The 19498-nt window shown below is 51.7% G+C and overlaps 7 protein-coding genes across 7 annotated transcripts; 4 read left to right on the forward strand and 3 right to left on the reverse strand.

Moving 5' to 3' along the window:
- Positions 1 to 1175: 1175 nt before the first annotated feature.
- On the forward strand, positions 1176 to 3774 carry M409DRAFT_55934 (uncharacterized protein; the record flags this gene model as incomplete). The annotated part of the gene is made up of 3 exons (XM_033813138.1): positions 1176 to 2779; positions 2836 to 2947; positions 3010 to 3774. 3 exons carry the CDS (start codon positions 1176 to 1178, stop codon positions 3772 to 3774), a joined length of 2481 nt encoding a protein of 826 aa, XP_033665917.1.
- An 812-nt stretch (positions 3775 to 4586) lies between these two features.
- M409DRAFT_24416 (uncharacterized protein) lies at positions 4587 to 6441 on the reverse strand (the record flags this gene model as incomplete). Its single annotated transcript, XM_033807234.1, has 2 exons — positions 4587 to 6152; positions 6205 to 6441. The coding sequence occupies 2 exons, from the start codon at positions 6439 to 6441 to the stop codon at positions 4587 to 4589; spliced, it is 1803 nt and encodes a 600-aa protein (XP_033665918.1).
- Positions 6442 to 6676: 235 nt separating this feature from the next.
- On the reverse strand, positions 6677 to 8991 carry M409DRAFT_67344 (uncharacterized protein; the record flags this gene model as incomplete). The annotated part of the gene is made up of 2 exons (XM_033817354.1): positions 6677 to 8822; positions 8861 to 8991. The coding sequence occupies 2 exons, from the start codon at positions 8989 to 8991 to the stop codon at positions 6677 to 6679; spliced, it is 2277 nt and encodes a 758-aa protein (XP_033665919.1).
- Positions 8992 to 9623: 632 nt separating this feature from the next.
- M409DRAFT_67345 (uncharacterized protein) lies at positions 9624 to 13594 on the reverse strand (the record flags this gene model as incomplete). The annotated part of the gene is made up of 3 exons (XM_033817355.1): positions 9624 to 10290; positions 10324 to 13342; positions 13558 to 13594. 3 exons carry the CDS (start codon positions 13592 to 13594, stop codon positions 9624 to 9626), a joined length of 3723 nt encoding a protein of 1240 aa, XP_033665920.1.
- Positions 13595 to 13980: 386 nt separating this feature from the next.
- Positions 13981 to 15902, forward strand: M409DRAFT_55936 (uncharacterized protein; the record flags this gene model as incomplete). The annotated part of the gene is made up of 3 exons (XM_033813139.1): positions 13981 to 14123; positions 14166 to 14196; positions 14478 to 15902. The coding sequence occupies 3 exons, from the start codon at positions 13981 to 13983 to the stop codon at positions 15900 to 15902; spliced, it is 1599 nt and encodes a 532-aa protein (XP_033665921.1).
- An 887-nt stretch (positions 15903 to 16789) lies between these two features.
- M409DRAFT_24420 (uncharacterized protein) lies at positions 16790 to 17236 on the forward strand (the record flags this gene model as incomplete). Its single annotated transcript, XM_033807235.1, has 1 exon — positions 16790 to 17236. The coding sequence occupies one exon, from the start codon at positions 16790 to 16792 to the stop codon at positions 17234 to 17236; it is 447 nt and encodes a 148-aa protein (XP_033665922.1).
- Positions 17237 to 17865: 629 nt separating this feature from the next.
- On the forward strand, positions 17866 to 19495 carry M409DRAFT_67346 (uncharacterized protein; the record flags this gene model as incomplete). Its single annotated transcript, XM_033817356.1, has 3 exons — positions 17866 to 18757; positions 18809 to 18973; positions 19068 to 19495. The coding sequence occupies 3 exons, from the start codon at positions 17866 to 17868 to the stop codon at positions 19493 to 19495; spliced, it is 1485 nt and encodes a 494-aa protein (XP_033665923.1).
- Between the last annotated feature and the right edge of the window lie 3 nt (positions 19496 to 19498).

Here is a 19498-nt window from a genome sequence, read left to right on the forward strand (position 1 = left end):
CTATTCCTCTATTCTATATATTATATACTAAACTATAAGTACTATTATATCTACTATATATACTATTATATATTTGTCCTTTAGTCTATTCTATATCCCCTTTATAGTAGCTTTAAAGGTTATTAGCTCTCTATTATCCTTATAGATATAGATCCTAATATAGTACTTTACCTTTATATTTATCTTCTTCTATATAGAGTTATAATAAGATCTTATAAGAGATAGGATCTCCTCTTCCCTCTATTAAGATAAAGCTAGAGTTTACTTATTATCTTTAATTACCTAGAATATATTATTAAGTATAAGGTAGTCTTTTATATTATTAAGCTAAAACTACTCTATAGAGTTTATATAAATATTAAATATAGTAGAAGTAACTAAATTAATAAATAATAGTAGGAACTAACCTAGTTATAATTATATTAGTTAGTTATAGGAAGTAGAAGGACTAAAAAGAGATAAGCTCCTCTTAGTTATATAACTCTTAGTATTAATACTTTAGATATCTATTTTAGCCTACCTATCTAGACTATACTATCTAATAATTTCTTATAATAGTTTATATTTAAACTATTACTACTTAGGACGAGACGAATGTATAGCTTTTAATGTCTTGTTAAGAAAGGGAGTGAGCTCGTGTAATATTACCTAATCAAACCTTAATTTGGCGCTAAGCTATTACATTCCATCTCCGAGCACACGCCGCCTCCTCTACTTCACGACACACGATACCCTCTTACAAGACTTCAAGGCGCGATCCCTCCACGAATACCATATCGCCGGACAACATTCGACAGCCAAAATTGTGGTATTTATTTATACCTGCTACTGCTCGTGAACAGAGACGCGACTCTGCGCAAGAGCTATCCTACACGCACGTCGCTTGCAGTCCACTACCAGGTAAGTACCCTGCTAAGGACATGTGAGGCACCACTACCTCACATCACTTTTCTCTCCCTTCTGCCCTCACTTTGCTGTGATTACGACAAGTCAAGCGCAGGCTATTTGGCGTTTCGAGAAGTCGTCTTCATCCAAGATCCCGCGATTCAAGTTGTGCTAACATGTGAACAGTGCACACCGAGCCAGGTCGACTAGGTCATCAGCCAATGCTGCCCTCATGATGAGGGCACGACTTGAATAGATTGTTTGCTACCTTCACTTCATATCACGACATCATGGAATCAGACCCAGATACCCTGATGCTAGACGGCGAAGTAGTGGAGACCACCGAAGACCAGGGCCAAGCAGCGATCGTCCCTGGCTCTACTCTCAAGGTGGAGCTGAGTCTTGACGCAACGGAGACCGCACCTCCTACGGCAGCGTCACCACGAACGCAGGCTTTACTTGCGCCTGTATTGAAAGGCCCTGGATTTCGCCGGGACGCGGAGCCAAAAGACCAAACAAAGGTGTTTGCTAGAAAGGATGGGCCAAAACCAGCCAAATTTTCAAGTTTGCCCTATGCGACATCGCAGACCGGCCTTGTCTACGATGTGCGGATGCGATTCCATGTTGAAGCCGAGCCATCAGAGGACGATTTGCATCCAGAGGACCCACGGCGTATCCATGCCATTTTCGAGGCATTCGTGAATGCTGGTCTTGCTTGGCGCGAGGATGATTCAGGACCAATCGGCGACTACTTCATGGGTCGAATAGATACAAGACTAGTGACGAAAGACGAGGTCTGCCTCGTGCATACTGTCGATCACTGGAACTGGGTTCGCTCCTTAAGCGGGATGAGCGCGCCAGAACTTCAAGTTGAACAGCAATATCCTGGGCACATGAATGACTCGATCTACCTGTCAAGCAGCACCCCATATTGCGCCCAGCTCTCTGCCGGTGGTGCGATCGAGGCTTGCCGAGCTGTGGTGCTGGGGAAAGTCAAGAACGTTTTCGCAGTCATTCGTCCTCCCGGCCACCATGCCGAGAGAGAGGATGCCAAAGGCTTTTGCTTCTTCGACAATGTCAGCATTGCTCTCAAAGTCTGCCAGAGAGAATTCGGCACCCAATGCCGCAAGGTGTTGGTACTGGACTGGGACGTCCATCACGGCAACGGCATTCAGCAAGCCAACTATGACGACCCTAATGTTCTGTACATTTCAGTACACCTCCATCTGAATGGAGGCTTCTATCCAGAGTGCTCATATCGCGACAAGAGAGGTCCCTATGGTGATCACCTCCATTGTGGCGAAGGCGAAGGGTTGGGCTTCAATGTCAACATCCCATGGTCAAAACCCGGCATGGGAGATGCGGACTACATATACGCGTTCCAGCAAGTCGTAATGCCAATTGCGACCGATTTCAACCCAGATCTGGTGATCATTGCAGCCGGCTTCGACGCTGCCAAAGGCGATATGCTTGGCAAATGCGAGGTCACGCCTACCGGCTATGCCCACATGACGCACATGCTCATGTCATTAGCAGGCGGAAAGGTCGCCGTGTGTCTGGAAGGCGGTTACAATCTGGAATCCATAGCCCGGTCTGCCACTGCAGTCGCACGCACTTTGATGGGGGAGCCACCTGACCGACTGCTCGATACTGAGCCCACGAAATCTGGTGTGGACGATGTCAAGCGTGTTTTGCGACAGCAAAGCAGATTCTGGAAGACGCTCCATCCAAAGGACCCCTCAACGAAACTTTCTGGTCCACTTCGTGGCGTCCGCATGCATAATGTAGTGCGAGACTGGCAGGCGGAGGTTCTGTTCGATGAATACAGGATGACACCACTGTTCATTCACAGACAGCAGATATCAAAGGAGTTTGAGAATCAAGTGCTCGCCACGTAAGTACTGATCACATGGACCTGCCTAATCCTGACTACTAACTAACATGCTACAGATCGAATTACTCTGAATCTCGCCCTCTTCTTCTTATCCTTCACGACCCGCCCGAATTGATTGCCTCCCCAGATCCGAGGACGGGTAAGGTCGAGCTCCATAACACATGGCTGGTAAGTCCCTCCACAATACTGTGCTGCTGCTGTATGCAGACAGACGGCTGACGTGAACTAAGACTGACCCTGTGAAGACCTACGTCGACTGGGCAGTCAAGCAAGGCTTCGCCGTCATCGACGTCAATCTTCCCAAGCACGTCACAGCATTCGACGCTGATGGACAAGAGCACAATGATAACGACAGCGTGGAAAACCGGACTCGGGAAGCTACCATGCTTCTCACATACCTATGGGAAAATCACATCGAGCTCAACGATCCCACACACGTCTTTCTCATGGGCACCAATATCGGGCATGCTGCCATCATCAACTTCATCAAGTCACACGAAGACCAGGCGCAGAGCTTGATCACAGAGACAATCTCTTTTGTAGTCGATGTGGGTCTCATGTCCTGCAAGTCAGCGACAAATGACATGCTACCAGGCTGGTACTATCAACACTCGATGGTCTTCATAGCACGCGACCACCATTTCTGGCAATCAGATTTCGTCCGAAAGCCAAGGAAGAGATTCGGCCACACCCAGCAAAGCAGTAGCGATACAATCAGCGACATGCTTATCGACCACAAGGACGCCATCTTCGAGCTGCTCTTAGAGGATACGGTGGAGTGGAGGGGACAGCAGATACCAAGCGACAATGGCGTCGGGTCAGACTCAGCACAAATAAGTCCAAGCAAGCTGCCACCAGTCCACAACTTCGCCTTCTCTCCCGGACCGAGAACTCCAGGCACTACCAGTTCCGCCACTATGAACAATCCAGCAGTAGCTGGAAACCGAAGCCCTACGAAACTGCCCCAGAGCTTTGCACCCTCACCGAGACAATAGCCACGTCCGGGACCCCGTGTAGCTTGGAACGCAGCAGCATCGAAGAGGTTTGAGGAAACGAAGTGGTAGAACCACCGTGCTAGCGCGCATGGACAAGGCAACACGGCCGCTTGAGATGCCGTCATCTCGTGCTTCATGGCTATCATTATAGAGCGAAGGGGCTGGTATGATCTTAGGGTCATTCAGGGAGAGGTTACCAGCTAAAGATAGACCTGGCTGGCGAGCCAAGGCTCTGTTAGCTGCTTAGGGACAAGTATGCACAAAATACCTTACGTCGATGCCGTGATCAGCGCCTAAACATTCCTCTTAACGGTGTCCTTCTTTTCATCCTAACAGAGACGTTTGCAGGTCTCTAACAGTGGCGTCTGTCACTCTCTCCTAAGCTCATCTAGGGAGAGGTCGCTAGTATCAACGTGATAACAATGCCTCTTAGCGACCACGAAGTTTCCTTAGATGAGAGAGTCTGCAAGCACATGCTAAAACGACAGCAACGCACGAGACACCTTCACTTCAGTGCCGCCCGTTAGGGATTGCCACTTACGGTTGGTCCGCCCTCTGAGGAGAAGAGGAATTTTCACAGTTCAAACGCGCTGGTAGCAATCAACAGGACAAGTCAATCTGTGGGAGAAAGGCGCGCTGAGCGCCGCGTTGCATGCTACAAACGAAGGCTACTGCGTTCTTTCCGCCGCCATTGTGCTTCACTCACACGAGAGCGAATCGAAGCGACAACATGTCCACACACACAGTCATCCCCAGCGATCCCCAGTCGACCGAGCCACCAAGTCGATGCTCGACATGTTGGTCGGAGCAAATCATGGAGAGTCGTTCGCAGAGCGATCGAGGATGTGAAGTTCCAGGTAGAGGCCGCGGCCGTTCTTCTTCCAAACCTCCGCATCGAGCCAGTCCTGCGCAACAAGGCCCGCCTCGGCCGTCCACTGGTAGGTGGCTCTCTCGCTCATCTCGTCAGGGTTGAAGATCTGAGGGAGGACCCAGAGCTCGGTCGACCCGGCAGCGCCTTGAGCGGCTTCCAAGGCGGCCTTCAAGGTGATGCCTCCATCAACCTCCACGGCTGCTGTCGCCCAGTCGTGGACCGCGTTGAGGTCGTCTTGGAAGTCGAGGGCGGCGAGGACGTGGTTGCTCCACGTCTGCGGTCCTTGGCCCTGCTTCTTGATGATTGCCATGACGATGGGAATCACGTCTTGGTCTCCGTTCGCGCCCTCTTCCATGCTGTCGTAGCCTCCCATGGGATTCGCAGTCGAAGTGAAGTGCACATCCTGCGCTACCGTCCGAAAGGGGGCGGCCTTCTCGCCTGAGGACGACCTGCCCTCTTCCTTGGCTTTGACGACACGCCTTACAGCCTCCTCCAGCTTGTTCTTCTTGTAATCGGCCTTGACAAGAGGGTCAGGTTGAAAACCTCGCGTTCTCAGCGTCTGCTCAGGGATGAGTTTGCGGTTGTCATAGTCCGCAATGGCAGTTCCGTTGATTCTCCAACTGCTGGCCTCGTAGTATTCGATTGACGTCGGATAGTTCGTGGTTTCAGGGATGACTACGATCTTCATGGGAATATCGCCACGTTCCTTGTACTCCCGTGCTGTGGGGACTTCATCTCTGTGCTCGTCCAGTCGAAGAGTCCCAATCCTGATGAACAGTGGCCGGTTCCCTGGAAGAGTGTTCTCTTGGGCCGTCTCTTCCTTGGTCTCATCCTCTGCGTCAGCCATGACGGTATCTTGGTCATTGAGTAGCTCTTCTTGATCGTCGGGAGCGGGAGTGGTAGCAGGCAGAGCTGGTTGTGATGGAGAAGAAGGACGACCTATGTCTGGGACGAGCGATGCAGGGGTTGGTGACTTGGCGGCTCGCTCCAGGATTGGAACGACCTCGTTCGGCGCAGTGATGGAAGAATCTTGCTGTATGAGTCCCCGCGAGGATGTGCTGACCTCCTCTTGATGCTCGACGAGCGTAGCAGCGGCCGCTGCGGTTGGGCACGAAGAGGTAGCGTTACTGTTGGTTGCAGCAGGCTGGTTGGTGACAATTCGGACAACATCGTCGTCGTGAGGTGCTCCAGCATCCACTTCCTGAGGGAGAAGCAGCTCAGGTTCGCCGAAGTATTGCCCAGAGTTAGCAGCTTTGATATCGACGCCGTCGGCGAGGTATACATGCACATAGAAAAGACCCTCCGGCTTCTTCTCCTTGATCTCGTGGCTTCCACCTGTCAGAAAGTCCTCCAGCTTGAGGACCCGCAGGCAGCGCATCTTGTTCGGCTCGTGGGCATGGAGGAAGTATCGCAGGTGCTTTTTGTCGATCGGTCGACGGGTCTTCTTGTCGTAAGGAAATTCGTATTGCCGGAGCTGACCCCATCGTGCATTGTCGTTGATTGCGTTCTATGAGGTTCTGTCAGCAAACACGCCAACCGACGGTGCTCGATCTGCTTACCTCGAAGGCGTCTTGCGATCGGAGACTCCGTACAGGAATGTGAAGGCGTTGAATCTGGCTCATAAGATCAAGTCGCATGTTGGAGCAGAAGAGCACTAGGAGCGAAAAGGCGATCTCGTTGTCAGCCATAGCAAGCTCGGCTACCTCGATGCCAGCTGGATAGCTGGGGCCATTGGTAGGTATGATGGGCGGTCCGGCGTTGATCACGCGCCTCTTGTCGTTCTTGTAATTCGGCATCTTGATCTAGCTGAGCAGTCGGTAGTTGGCGGTGGGAGGTAGCTGAGTGTGCTCGAGAGAAAGCAGCTCAAGTTTAGCCAGCGGCGGTCGTCCGCACAGGCTGCGTAGTCAGAAGCAGGACTCGACGACGACGATTGGCCAGAGACTTTGCCGTCAGATAAATGTCCGTCTCTAAGAGCGTGTCCGTTTTACCTTAAAGAACTTCCTCGAAGAGCTTGAGGTCCGAACGCATGTCTCAGCCCTCGTTCTTGTCCACAACTGCCTGAATACCGCCAGAGACAGCAAGCGATTCATCCGCCGCCCCCTTCTCATCTTTCGGCCCGACATCATCAACACTCGCATCCGCCGAGGCATGCTCTTCGACTTCCGTATCAGGCACCAGATTAGACATCCTTCTTACATACCGCGATAGGCTCTCACAAAGTCTGTCGAGAACGAAGGCAGCCTCGCTCTTATCAGCCATCATCGGACTATCTTCACCGATCCAATCCCATTCAACCATACCCTCTGCCTCTTCATCTTCATCGAGAGTCTCTCCCTCCTTCTTTGCCGTGAAGCGAATGAGCTGCGTGATCTCCACCCATTCTTCATAAGAGTAGCGATGCTTCGTACCCTCCTTGACATCATTTGCTGTTTTTCGGATCATCTTCGCTAGCTTCCTCGCGAGCTCTCGATCTGTCGGCTCTTCCTTGGCTAAGTCGTCGATAGTTGGCGGCTCATCCTCTTCAGGAGCAGGTCCAGTTTGGAATCCTTCTTCCAAACGTTTGCGCTCGTCACGACGTTGTTTGCGCTCTGTAAGCCACCGCAATAACAAAGGATGTCTATTCAAGAAAGTACGCCAGATGCCTTTCTGGGGAAGGACTGTGAAGTCAGCAACACCAGAAGTCCAGTTCTTGAATCGATTGATGATCGTGTCTCCCATGCTGCTGATCAAGATGGTAATGGTAGGTACCGCGATCAAACTCCATGCCAAGAAGAACGGCCGCCCAGCATTACTTTTAGGCGACAGGTCTCCATAGCCTATGGTCAGCAGTGAGACGTAGCAGAAGTACAACGCTTCGAAGTAGGTCATATCCTGGGTGTTCTTCTCACATTGCCAGAAGACGACCGCTCCGATGCACCACAGAAGTCCGAAAGCTGAGACTGACAAGAACAAGGAAGACCAGTTTTTGAACCGACTTGTGTTACGTTGGATTCGCCTCATAGCATCAAAGCGATCCTTCTCCTCTCGCAGTAACAATAACTTCGGCTTGCGGCTTGCCCGTCGTTGCGGGTGAATTATCATGCTCCCAACTCTCGACAGCTGTCCAAACGTGACATTGCGTTTGACAGTGGTATGCTTCGGGTCTGTGTCACCGCTGAATCCGATGGTCTTGGGTTTGGACTCATCCCTCGGATCGAATGGTGCAGATATGGTAGGCCTCTGTCCGTTGAGGAATTCCTCTCGACGATCAAACTCGCCAGAAGTGGTGATCGTTCGTTCTGTAGTCCTGACTCTGGCCTTCTCGACGTGACGCTTGATGACCTTTTCCGCTCCAAGCTCTGCTGCAAACTTGCTGATGCTAGCAACAACCAGACCGAGCATGATGATTCCTCCAACAGAATACGGCATTACCAGTCCCCTGCCGGTGTTGCTCGTTGGATACAAATCTCCAAATCCGACGGTCAGGATAGTCACGTCGCAGAAGTATAGGGCGTTAGCGTAGCTCCATTTGAAATCCCCATTACCGAATTTCATTTCGACCGTGGAGAAAACTCCCGCTCCTCCAGCGAGCCAGACGAAGAACAACATCGTCTGCAATATCAAAGTCCTCTGAGACTCCGTGAGCGTGAAGTGTTGAGGGTAGTGGCCAAGAAAATAGCCCAGCATGTTGACCATCAGCAACATCGCACATATCATATACATGCAAGCCGCAATGACAGCGTACCAGTATCCTTGAGTGTAAGTCTGCTGAGGCCGGATAGGTGCTTCCCACATCTGCATGGCTACCGTGATCCCTATCAAGATTCCAGTAGCAACATACCAGCAGAATATCGTGACCGGCAGGGCGATAATGTAGCGAATTCTGTTAGTGAAGTTACAAAGCAGGAAGAAGTTCCCAACGAAGCCAACGACAAGGCTGGCAACGTTCATCCAATAGCACCACCTTGGGTCTGCAAAGTCCTGTCCGTCAAGCTGCTGTCCCAGAGAGTTCTTATCGCCGTTCCAGAGACATTGTCTTGCGTCTTGATGAGGAATGTCTGTAACCAGACACATGCGCCACGAAGTCACCAGAGCCGCAATCGAAAGGACATTCGCTAAAGGCCCGATCGTAGCCGCCAAGAGAGGGATGGCTGTACTAGCAAACCACCAATCCTGCTCGTCCTCATCATTCCAGTCCCTCAAATGGAACCTCCACCACTTGACGCCCGTATGCACGCGTTGAATAGCCAGGGAAGATTTCCTCCTCTCTGAAGACTGACGTCTAGATGACCGGCGTCGTTCAAAGAAGGCGTGCGGATGATGGATATGGATTCCCAGAGGCCCGCTGTGGCGATGCCAGTGTCCATCATCGTGCATCCCATCTCCATGAGCGTGCCGGTGTCTCGAAGGCGGGTTGTTGAGCGTAGCTGAGGTGGAAGGTCGCGGACTCGGTGGCGTATCTGCGCCCATCATGCCAGTGTTATCGGGACTTGACGGACGCGTAGGCTGGTGCGACCGGCTTCAATGACATGCTCGTTGGGGATTACGAGGCTCAAGAATGAGGCAAAGTGATATCAAGTTCTGAAGTATGTCGGGGTGAGCGAAAGAATAAGCCTGCTCGAAAATCTCGTCCGGAAAAGAAGAGATACGGGGATGCTGCAGCTACGAGATGGATGCACGCCACAATCCACGGACGCCAATCGATCTGGGCTCCAGCCAGATATGCTCCCGCAACATCTATCTGCTGTTGGTGAGTTGTGTTAAGGAAGACACATATTGCAACAAGAAATCGTGCTTTCGAGAGAAATGGTCGCAACGCGTTCTCGAAGTGAGGTTCAACAACGGTGGCACGTGCGGCCGAGATGATTGGACATTGCGCTTGGTCAGCATTGACAGATGGGCTCACGCAATGTGAGAAGAGTGTGACAAGAACGGCGATGTTCATGATACTGTACAGCTATATACAATGTGCTTCGAAGCATGTTGGCCGCCTTCTTGATCAGGAGTTGAGAAGCCTGCCCTGCACTTGATCGTTGACCTGCGGCATGTTTTGAACAGCCGCCAGGGTAGTCGGGGCTCGTGCGCGTACCTCTTGGATACTGCCCACCAAACGCTGCATCTGATCTCGGCTGCGCCTGGGGTTTGTGCCCCAATTTGCTTCGGTGCGGCGCAAATTGATATATGCGGCTGCAAGACGCACCATGGTATGGTATTGCGGCATGAGCGCATCGGGTGGCAAGTATCTCGCGCGAATGTGTTGCAGCCGCTGGGCTCGCGCTGAAGGCTTGGGAGTGAACTTGGTACTGGACCATCGTTCCCAGCCAGGGAACTCAGCGATGAGGAAGCGCTCTGTGAGTGTGAATGCCAGGAGGACAAGCGGCGGAGATGCCGTGCAGAGACGCTCAATTAACTTGTTCCAGGCATGATTGTCCAGACGATAGCCTTGGCTGAGTAATCTTGTGCAGACCGTGACCATGTCAACAGCGCGATTTGTTCGAGACAAGCTATCAATGTAATGACGAAACGCATTGGTGAGAATGTATCTGCGAGCTGATGCTGGCTTTGGTCCGACATTCGGCGTTGACTTGGTACGGATGATCTGAGGTGGTTGAGCTGCTGTTGTCTCGCGTGCGGACGAAAAGCCTATCTCTGCGGTGTCCCCATCGCTTGAAGGCAAGAGCACATTGCCACGAGGCGACGACCTCTCAGGTTCTGAGATCTGAGGAGTAGTTGTGGGTGGTGCAAAGTCTGGAACAGTCTGGCTGGGCGCGATTAAATCGGCTTGCTGCTTTGCCAGTTCCCAGTAGAGCTCCACCTGTGCGTACTCTTTCGCGTGTAAAAGCGCGTTCATAAGAGCAGTGAGTATTCGCATTGGTGGCGGTTCTTGCGCTTGATCCGGGTGCTGCTCCCTGTAGAGGCGGAACATCTCAGCCACGGCCTCCAGGCATCTACGAGTTCCGTGGATGTACATGACAGTATCGATGTAGACAGCTGAGGCTCGTCCCAGGTCGTACGAGGCATAACCGAATCCAGGGTCTTTGGATGTGATGTCAGATCCATCACGAGATTCTACTGCGGCTTGTAGATCCGCAATCACCTCCTGGAGAGGCGCTGCCTCGTCAGACTCGCCAGAGAGCCTTTTCAGCTTCTGCTCGAGCAAAGCCTTAGCTTTTAAGGAAGTCCTTTGAGTTGCCAAGGTTGGTCTGATGTTGTGGTGGCGCATTTTGGTGTAGAAGTCAACCGCCTCTTGATACATTCCCTGATTGGAAAACCCAGCAATGATGATGGCATAATGCAAGCCGGTAGGCCGAAGCCCCAATTTCGGCATCACGGAAGTCAGGATCTTTCTGGCACCGACTGTTTGTCGAAGATGAATGAGCGCTTGCATCAGCGCGCTATAAGTTAATGCGTTCGTGCGGGTACTGTTCGCCTGCATCCATCGATAGACTTTCATTGTCCCAGCAAGGTCTCGCCGAAGCGCGTACGTCGTCATCAGAATGTTGAAGCAGGGCGTGAGCGAGCCATAGACTTCGCCCGCCTTCATTTGCTCGATAGTCTCTTCGAGGACCTGAGTGGCCCGTTCAAGCTGGTCATTGTTTACCAGAGCTTGTATGTAGCTGGAGATCAATGGCGCTGAGCGCTCTCCCTCGACGAGCGCGTCAGATTGCTCCAATACATCTTCCACCCCTTCAACGTCACCGCGCCGGGCAAGAAGCTCGGCGATTGGTTGCATGGAGTATGCATCGGGCCTAATGCCTGTAGCCATCAGTTCCTTCATGGTGGACAGAGCCCCTTCAAGATCATCCACGCGGGCGTAAGCATGGATCAATGTGTTCCAGCATTTGAGCTGTACTTCTTCCCCGTTTGATTTGGCCGTTCTCTCAACATCCTTGAATGTTTCCGTGGCTTTGCGAATATCGGCTCTCCGTGCATGTACGTAAATCAGCGTCCAAAGCACGTCCTTTCGATGACTGAAATCTGGGTAGAGTTGGCACAATCGATCGTACCATTCCTCAAGTTCATTCGGCATGCCTGTTCTGGCGTAAAACGACATAAGTGCATGGATGCCAGCAGCGCTGAGTTTACCGTGGTCTTTCTCCCAATCAAAGACAAGTGAAGGCACGCTGATGGTATGCTTTTGGTCTTTCAATGTCCGCAAGCTCCCCGCATACAGGACCGTTCTCTGCAACAGGGAAAGGAGCATCCACTCAGGTACACGGGGTATACCGCACTGTCGATAGCTCTTGTAAAGATAAGAAACAGCGTTGTACGCCTTGGCATAATGGTCCTCACTGATCAGTTGTCCAAGCAGGGACGTCATCGCTTCCTCGAGAATTTTTGGCGCTTTGGGGTTCCATTGCCTAATTGCAAGAAATAGATCATAGAGCTTCTTGTTCTTGCTGGGTATGTACTCGTGCCACGGGGCTTGCAGAACCTGCCAAAGAGCCTCCTCGGACAGTTTGGCGCAAAGGATCTCGTAAGGTTCCATTTGCTCGTCCGATTTGATCTTCCGGTTGCGCCATTGGCATATTTTGTTGAACAGACGCGTCGACGCATCGAGCAGGTCCGGCGTTTCTGAAACGCTCAGCCAGAACATGTCTAGCTGGCTCTTTTGCCCGGATTCTTCACATGCCTCGACGTGGTGATGCTCGACTTGGAGCAGGATGTTCCAAAGGCCACGCTCGACTGCATGTTTGAAAAGCTCTTTCGAAATGTGATGGCCGTTTCGGGTATTTACCAAGGCCTCTTTATGCAGCCCTAACGCAAATTCAACATCTTTCCGCCGGAGGAAAGCTGTCAAAGTGGCCTGGTAGATAGGTAGCTGTCTGTCCTTCAACGGGATTGCGTAGTAGAGAGAAATGCAGTGCGCATCAGCCACATCGTTTCCCTGTGCAGCGAAGAACATCAACAATCGAGTCTTGAGACTTGTGTCCTGCTTCTCTTCGTCGTTGAGCGACATGTAAAGAGTCCAGGCCTGGCCTGTCGTATCTGTTCCCCGAGTCGCTCGCCGACCGGCCATCAAGTCGCGCAAAGCTTTGTAAGGATCAACGACGGGCTCGTCTACTGCTGATTCGGCAAGCTCTCCTGGAGTATCCGCGAACTCGTCGGGGTCGGGTCCCGGTCCTGTGCTGTATTGCCCATCAGAGGGTTCTTGTCTGACAAGGCTGTTTACTGAATGGTCCGCTTGTGCTTGCGCATTATCATGCAGGTCCGTATGCTCCTCAACCGCATCGATTCCATTGATGCCAGCCACGCCATTCAATGGATTCTTGCTCTTGTCTTGTTTTTGACCTTTGACAGCCGCTGCAGACGCGTTCGCGTACGATCTGACGGAGTATCCCCTTGGTACTTGAACAAACCCTTCCGGCAATCTTCTTGCGTTCCTCCTCTCCCATCTCTCGCAGCATTGTGCCTGAGACCGGTGGAGCCACGCCAATGCTTGGGGAGGATACAAGAAGTCGAGGAAAACGCCATCGTGAGGCAATATGGAACAAGGAGGACTCCGTGAGCATGACGTTTGCTTTGCGCCAGTGCTATCGTCCTTCAGAGGCAAATCGGTAGGTGTTGGAGGCATGGACACTGCCCACGGGGGCAAGTCGAGGCCGCCAGCGCCATGAGCCCAGAATGTCGAATGAAGCCTGCGCTTGCTCCGGGGCGCCTGCTGAGCACATTTGAGAGAGTCTCGGGCTCCGGCTTTGAGGCATGCGGTCGCTCGCTCTAGCATGCCACACGCCGTGGCGATGCTGCGAGCACTAAAAGACGAAAGGGCGAGCTGCGTCGGTAGGAGTGAAGTTCATTACTTCGTCCTGTAGCGAGCGAATGGACGATCGTTTGAAGGAGAGTTGAAGTCGTGGATGTCCAATCTTCGCAGTGTTGTGGGAACGGTATGCACCAAAGTTATTGCATCGAAGACGACATTGAAGAGCACAGACCACACCTCCGAATCTCCGCAACAGGCACGTGACACATCTGTTTCCAACCTCACCTCCTTCAGCCAGTCTCTGTGACTCCTTACCATATCCTACATTCGCTTCAGTGGCTTCAAAATAGTTTGGAGCCTGTAGCTTGATTCATGTAGCACAATGCGCTCTTCAACATGGAAAGGCACCCGCCCCGAAAAGCAAAGGGACTCCGACCTGCCCACAGTAATACTGAAAGTTGAGCGACCTTGACAGCATAAAAGAGCAACCTGGAGACCATCCACATGGTTCATAACTATGGTGCAAATCCTACGAGAACGGGAAGAACTCGAAAGTGACCAGCCCATTTGGACTCTCTAGACCTGGCTACGCTTACAAAACGCTCTGACAACTTTCTGTCTGGCTTTCGGCTGCAGCACACTTGGCATACCAGACATGGCTCATGCTATGAATGTTATAGAATTGCCTGTCTGTCTGAACTGCTGGCGTTGGTTCAAGCTATGGTGTTCGAATATTGCGTACCAGTCACAGACATGTAGTGGCAGACAGATGTTCCCGCTTTCGACTGCGATAGACATGTATGTAAACTTCTGCATGTCGTGATAGATTGTGTTCGCCAGCTTCGACTCTACGGTGGTCAGCTTTGAGTCGGTGAGACCTCTTACGAGACAATTCTCGTTGTCTTTTTTCGCTCCCTCTCGACAGATCTTCATGCTTCTCCTCTGCAGCCTGGAAGATTGAGTACAAATGTCAATCCAAGCGCCCTATCCAAAATTCCATTCCTAGATCACGAGAACTTTTCCGCAACGGATCAACGCTGGCAATTCAGACTGTGCGGCACACTGGTGCACGCAAAACTTGGCTGCCGCAACACCGACGCGGAGGTACTAGGAAAGTTTTGCCAAATAAAGATTCCACTGACCACTTGCCAGGCATTGCATGACGAACTAGCCGATTCTTTCCGCTCCGAGGAGGGATCCAAGCTGACCTTCCGCTTCAGCGATGAAGACTGCACCACGCGACGACCTCTTCAAGACCCTCGTAGCATGTCGCCGGCCAACAGAAGCATTCAAGTCCACATCGATCGACAAGCAGAGACGACTGTACCTTGGATAGCAAAGCTGTACTTCAAATTCGAAGCGGATGTAGAAGGATATGTCGAGGAGCTGTGGACTCCTTCGTTTATGGCGATCTCTATGACCGATACTCTGGACGCCGTGCGCGATAGGGTCCAGAAACAAGTCAACCTCAAACTCAAACGACAGCAGAGGCTGGGCTCGAAGCATCGCCTACGACCAAAAAGCAATCCGCAAGCAGCGGCTGCCGGGCCATCGACTACAGCTTCTCAACGCAGAGCAGTTCGCGTCGGGTTCAGAACGGTCGTGCACTCGTTCGATTTTGGAAGCAACAACAGAACAGTGGATCTCGACGCCGACAACCCCTACGTCAAGCGTGTACGCCTGCTCATCGATCTCTTCGAACATCCCATTGCATTTTGTGGAAAGGATCTGGAGATCGTGGTCTCCATCAGTGTCAGCTGGCTCGGTTCCGCACACCAAGAGGATATTGTTGAACGCATTCGTCCAAGGCCGAAACAGTTTCTCTACGCTCGAATTGGTGACACAGGTGACCAAATAGGAGACGACGCCAAAGGCGAGGTTCCGATGGAGTACGCTCTGACGGCGAGACTGGATGAGAGCAAGCGTCTCCTGGATCTTCGTGAGCTGGCCGTCTGGAATTTCGGCGAGTTCTGCGTCGGCGATCTCACACAAGCCGAAGCCGTGCCTCTACATCGCGACTATCAACTGCTTCCCGCATTTAAGAACGTCAAGACGGTGGCTGAGGTGGGCAAAGTGCTTCGTTCGAGCGAGATCGCACCTTCGCGAGTGCCATTACTCCCATCAATGAGCCTTGGCTCTTCGAAGTACCCTTCTCCTGCACGCATGTCTACTGATGACGGCGAGGCTACGATTGCTGTGCGCCTGGTCAACCATCTTCCTGAACCTAGCGCTCAAAACCTCAACCTGGAGAATGAGAACTGCCAAGTCTGGGTCAACAACGACGACGCCGCAATTGTTATCGAACAGCAGGTCGCGGCATGGCTGAGGGATCATCAAGACGAGAAGGGCAACTATGCATTCAGGTCAGTCCTCTTTGATGATCCTCTCAAGGGCAATTGGGCGACCGAACTCTGGGCCATGCCACAGAACTCAACATCATTAACGCTATACAGATTCGATGAGGAGAAGGGTTTCTCGGACTTCTTGGACCAGGCGCACGTTGCTGCGGGGGATTTGAAAGTCTACATGGAATGCCACATCTGGCCAAAAGATGCAGAGACTTTGAAAGGGCTTTGAGCAGCAGCAAGTTGGGTGGAGTGGAAGGAGTAAAAAAAGCAGGTTGCACTTGTCGCTTTCTTAGCATTCGTCCCTCGTTCATAGCCTATCCAATCGCATGAGATTTGAATCATCGTTTTTGACGCAGCTAGAACTGCTCCCAATCTACTTTTTCTTGTAGAGTCAACTTTCCGGTGAACGCAGGGCTGAAGGAGCATCCGATTCCAGCCTTCACTCTCAGTTCACGCTTGGGTTTGAAGCCTGGTATTACTAAACGAGCTACTTATGTCTAATCAAGTTAAAGCACAGCGAAGCGATTGCACTGCGGGACTCGTGTCACCCAAGCCACTTTCCGCTCAACCGCCATCATATCCCTTTCCAGCAGCAGGGAGGGCCGGACAGTCGCAAATGCGAAGCAATTACCATTCAGAACTGGCAGCTGAAAAGTTTATCAGCAGATTGCGTAGCCGCTGGGAAACCTGTAGTCGCCTAAGACATGACGGACCAGGCTGGCGGTCAAAGCTTGACGCTAGCATTCAATGGCGAAGCCAGGCTTGCCCAAAACGGAAGAGCTGGCGGGCACATGATTTTGCCGGCGGCCTGGCACTCCAAAATTCCATCTTTTGACAGCACGAATCTTGTGCGGCTCTTGAATTCATAGGTTGTAAAGGGGTATAGTGTTTTTTGATAAGAGGCCGACGACGGAATGTGATTGCCAAGACTGTGTCACATGACATGGCGTCACTTTAGCGAGAACGTTGAGGCTGGAGTTTCCGAGCTTCTGCTCTCCCTCACGAACACACAAACATACCATTTTTCCAAACTTTCCCATCTCGTAAACAAGGTGGGGAATTCTCTACGCATTTGCGTCAGTATCTCATTACCGCACTCATTCTGTTGCATTCAACATGGATACACCAGCAGAATCCCGATTCCTCCTTCTCCCGAGAGAACTACGGGACGCCATATACGAATTCGCCATGATCAATGATATTGAAATGCTCTCAGAACACCTCATGAAGCCATCTCTCCTTCGTGTCTGCCGACAGACTAACGAAGAATACGCCGACATCTTCTTCAGCAACCACCTGCTACGGCTAGACACTTTCTCTGGGCAACCTCCCACTTGGACATCTGTACAGGACAAGGACGAGAAGCAGGCGATCTTCGAGAACTGCGTGTTCAGAAATCTTACGGACTTTTGGAGCTTGGGCAGCGCGAGGAGGTTCTGTCAAAGACGTTTTGATGATCTGGGAGGCGATTTGAAGGTTGGCATCTTGTCGACCCCGACGGTGACTGGGTTGAGGAGGTGGCAGTGGAATATGGAGAGCCGTGCTCAGGGAGTCTATACCTGACGGCGTTTGCGGAAGCTGCTTTACTCTGAGCCGACAAGAAAGATGCGGGTTTCGGCTACTGACTCATGGTTGTATATGTCGAAACGCCCGCAGAGGAACGGATGTTCACCGTCGCTTTTTGACCGACGGCATCTTAAGCCACCCAAACGATCTTTTCGACTGTTCGAGACGATGGTCACGAGCCAGTGATTCAAAGCCTCGAAGACATCTTGGTCCTGGAAAGCATGACCATCTAAAGCACTAGACGATCGAAAAGGTCGTAGTTAAGAAGGGCTTTCTTTATACTGTGGCAGAAACTGAGATTGATGATGTGATCCTCAGCTGTCCCATTGGCAACAATTCAGTTGAGAGTTGTCCTCTCCACAATGCGAACAATAGTACAAAAGACCAGCATGCCTTGCCTTCGTAATCGTCCAACACGTATGCACCTCTTGCCATACCCCACCAGCTCGGGCGTATCGGAGCACATCGCACGAAGGAGCGGAAACCGAAAGAGCTCAACCTCACCTCGTGTTTCTTATGACTCGAATAAACATACAACAATGGAGATAAAATCCTTCTGAAATTAAACAACACCCAAACCGCACAGACGAGGCTACTACAATAATCTCGAAAGTCTAAACATAACCATGCCCTCCCCAACCTTCCTAGCCCGCACCTTCAACGAACTCGGCATCACCACCCTCCTCAACTCTCCCCGAGACGTCCACATCCTCCTATCAACACGCTTCATCCGCATGTTCGCCTACGGCTCCTCAACTCTCATCCTCGCACTGTTCTTCTCCGCGTTAGGCCACTCAGACACAGCCATAGGCCTATTCATGACCCTCACCCTCGTCGGAGATGTCCTCATCTCGCTCCTGCTAACCCTCGTAGCGGACCGGCTAGGTCGACGAAGAATCTTACTTCTTGGAGCGTTGCTGATGGTTCTGTCCGGAATGGTGTTTAGTATGGTGTCGAATTACTGGGTTTTGCTTCTCGCAGCCGTGGTGGGAGTCATCAGCCCGAGCGGGAATGAGATCGGACCTTTCCGGGCGGTGGAGGAGAGCACGTTGGCGCATCTAACGGAGGCGAAGACGCGAAGCGATATCTTCGCTTTGTACGTCGTTGCAGGGACGCTGGGGGCTTCCGGAGGGACTCTGGTGGCGGGATGGATGACGCAGTCGGTGCAGAGTTCAGGGTGGAGCGATATTGCAAGTTTTCGTTTGGTATTCTGGTTGTATGCCATCATAGGTTTCGTCAAGGCTGGCATGACGCTACTGTTGAGCAATAAATGCGAGCCACAGCCTGAAGATCATCGACCAAGCGAAGTGGAGATGAGACGAACCGAAGGACAACAGCAACAGCAACAGCAAAACGAGCAACACCAACCATTCCTCGAAGACGAAGACGACAATGACGAAGAATCGACCTCGAAACCTCCTCCTCCGCCTCCAAAGAAAACTAGCTGGTTCCAACTCTCGGAGAAGTCAAAATACACATTGCTCAAGCTCTGTGGGATTTTCTTCTTCGATTCACTCGGTGGGCAAGTCGTTCACATTATCGAGACTCGCGAAGCTAACTGACGTGAAGCTAGTGGAATGGTGCCGGTATCACTTATCGCGTACTATATCAGCAATAAGTTCGACGTTGCGGAAGGTACACTCGGGACCATCATGGCATCTGCGCAGTTCATCTCGAGTATTGGGAATATCTTCGCCAGTTCTGTGGCGAAGCGGATTGGGCTTGTGCGGACGAGTAAGTCTCACTCTGAACTCCTTGCGTATTGCGAACGATGAAGGAAAAAGGACGGAAGTATTGAGAGGCTTTTCGTGTACTAACGGTGCGATAGTGGTCTTCACCCATCTCCCCTCAGCAATTTTCCTCCTACTGCTTCCCGCGCCGTCCTCGCTATTCATGACAATCGTCCTCCTCATCGCCCGCTCCGTCCTCAACTCCATGGACCAGGCGCCGCGAAGTGCATTCCTATCAGCAGTAGTCCTCCCCGAAGAACGGACAGCCGTCATGGGAATCGTCAACACCGTAAAGACAAGCAGTCAGAGCTCAGGGCCTTTGATCACGGGTGCACTGGCAGCGAGCAAGCGTTTCTGGATTGCGTTCGTGATTGCCGGATCTCTGAAGGCATCATATGATGTTATGATGCTCAGCATGTTCAGGAACACGCCACTGGAAGGTGACCGAGGCAATCGATCGCAGCGTTTTCAAGAGCCCGAAGGTGCTGAAGACGATGATCAAGATGGAGGTCGTCAAAGATCTTGAAAT

The sequence above is a fragment of the Zasmidium cellare genome, assembly GCF_010093935.1.
Source record: "Zasmidium cellare ATCC 36951 unplaced genomic scaffold M409scaffold_23, whole genome shotgun sequence".
Taxonomy (NCBI): Eukaryota; Fungi; Ascomycota; class Dothideomycetes; order Mycosphaerellales; family Mycosphaerellaceae; genus Zasmidium; species Zasmidium cellare.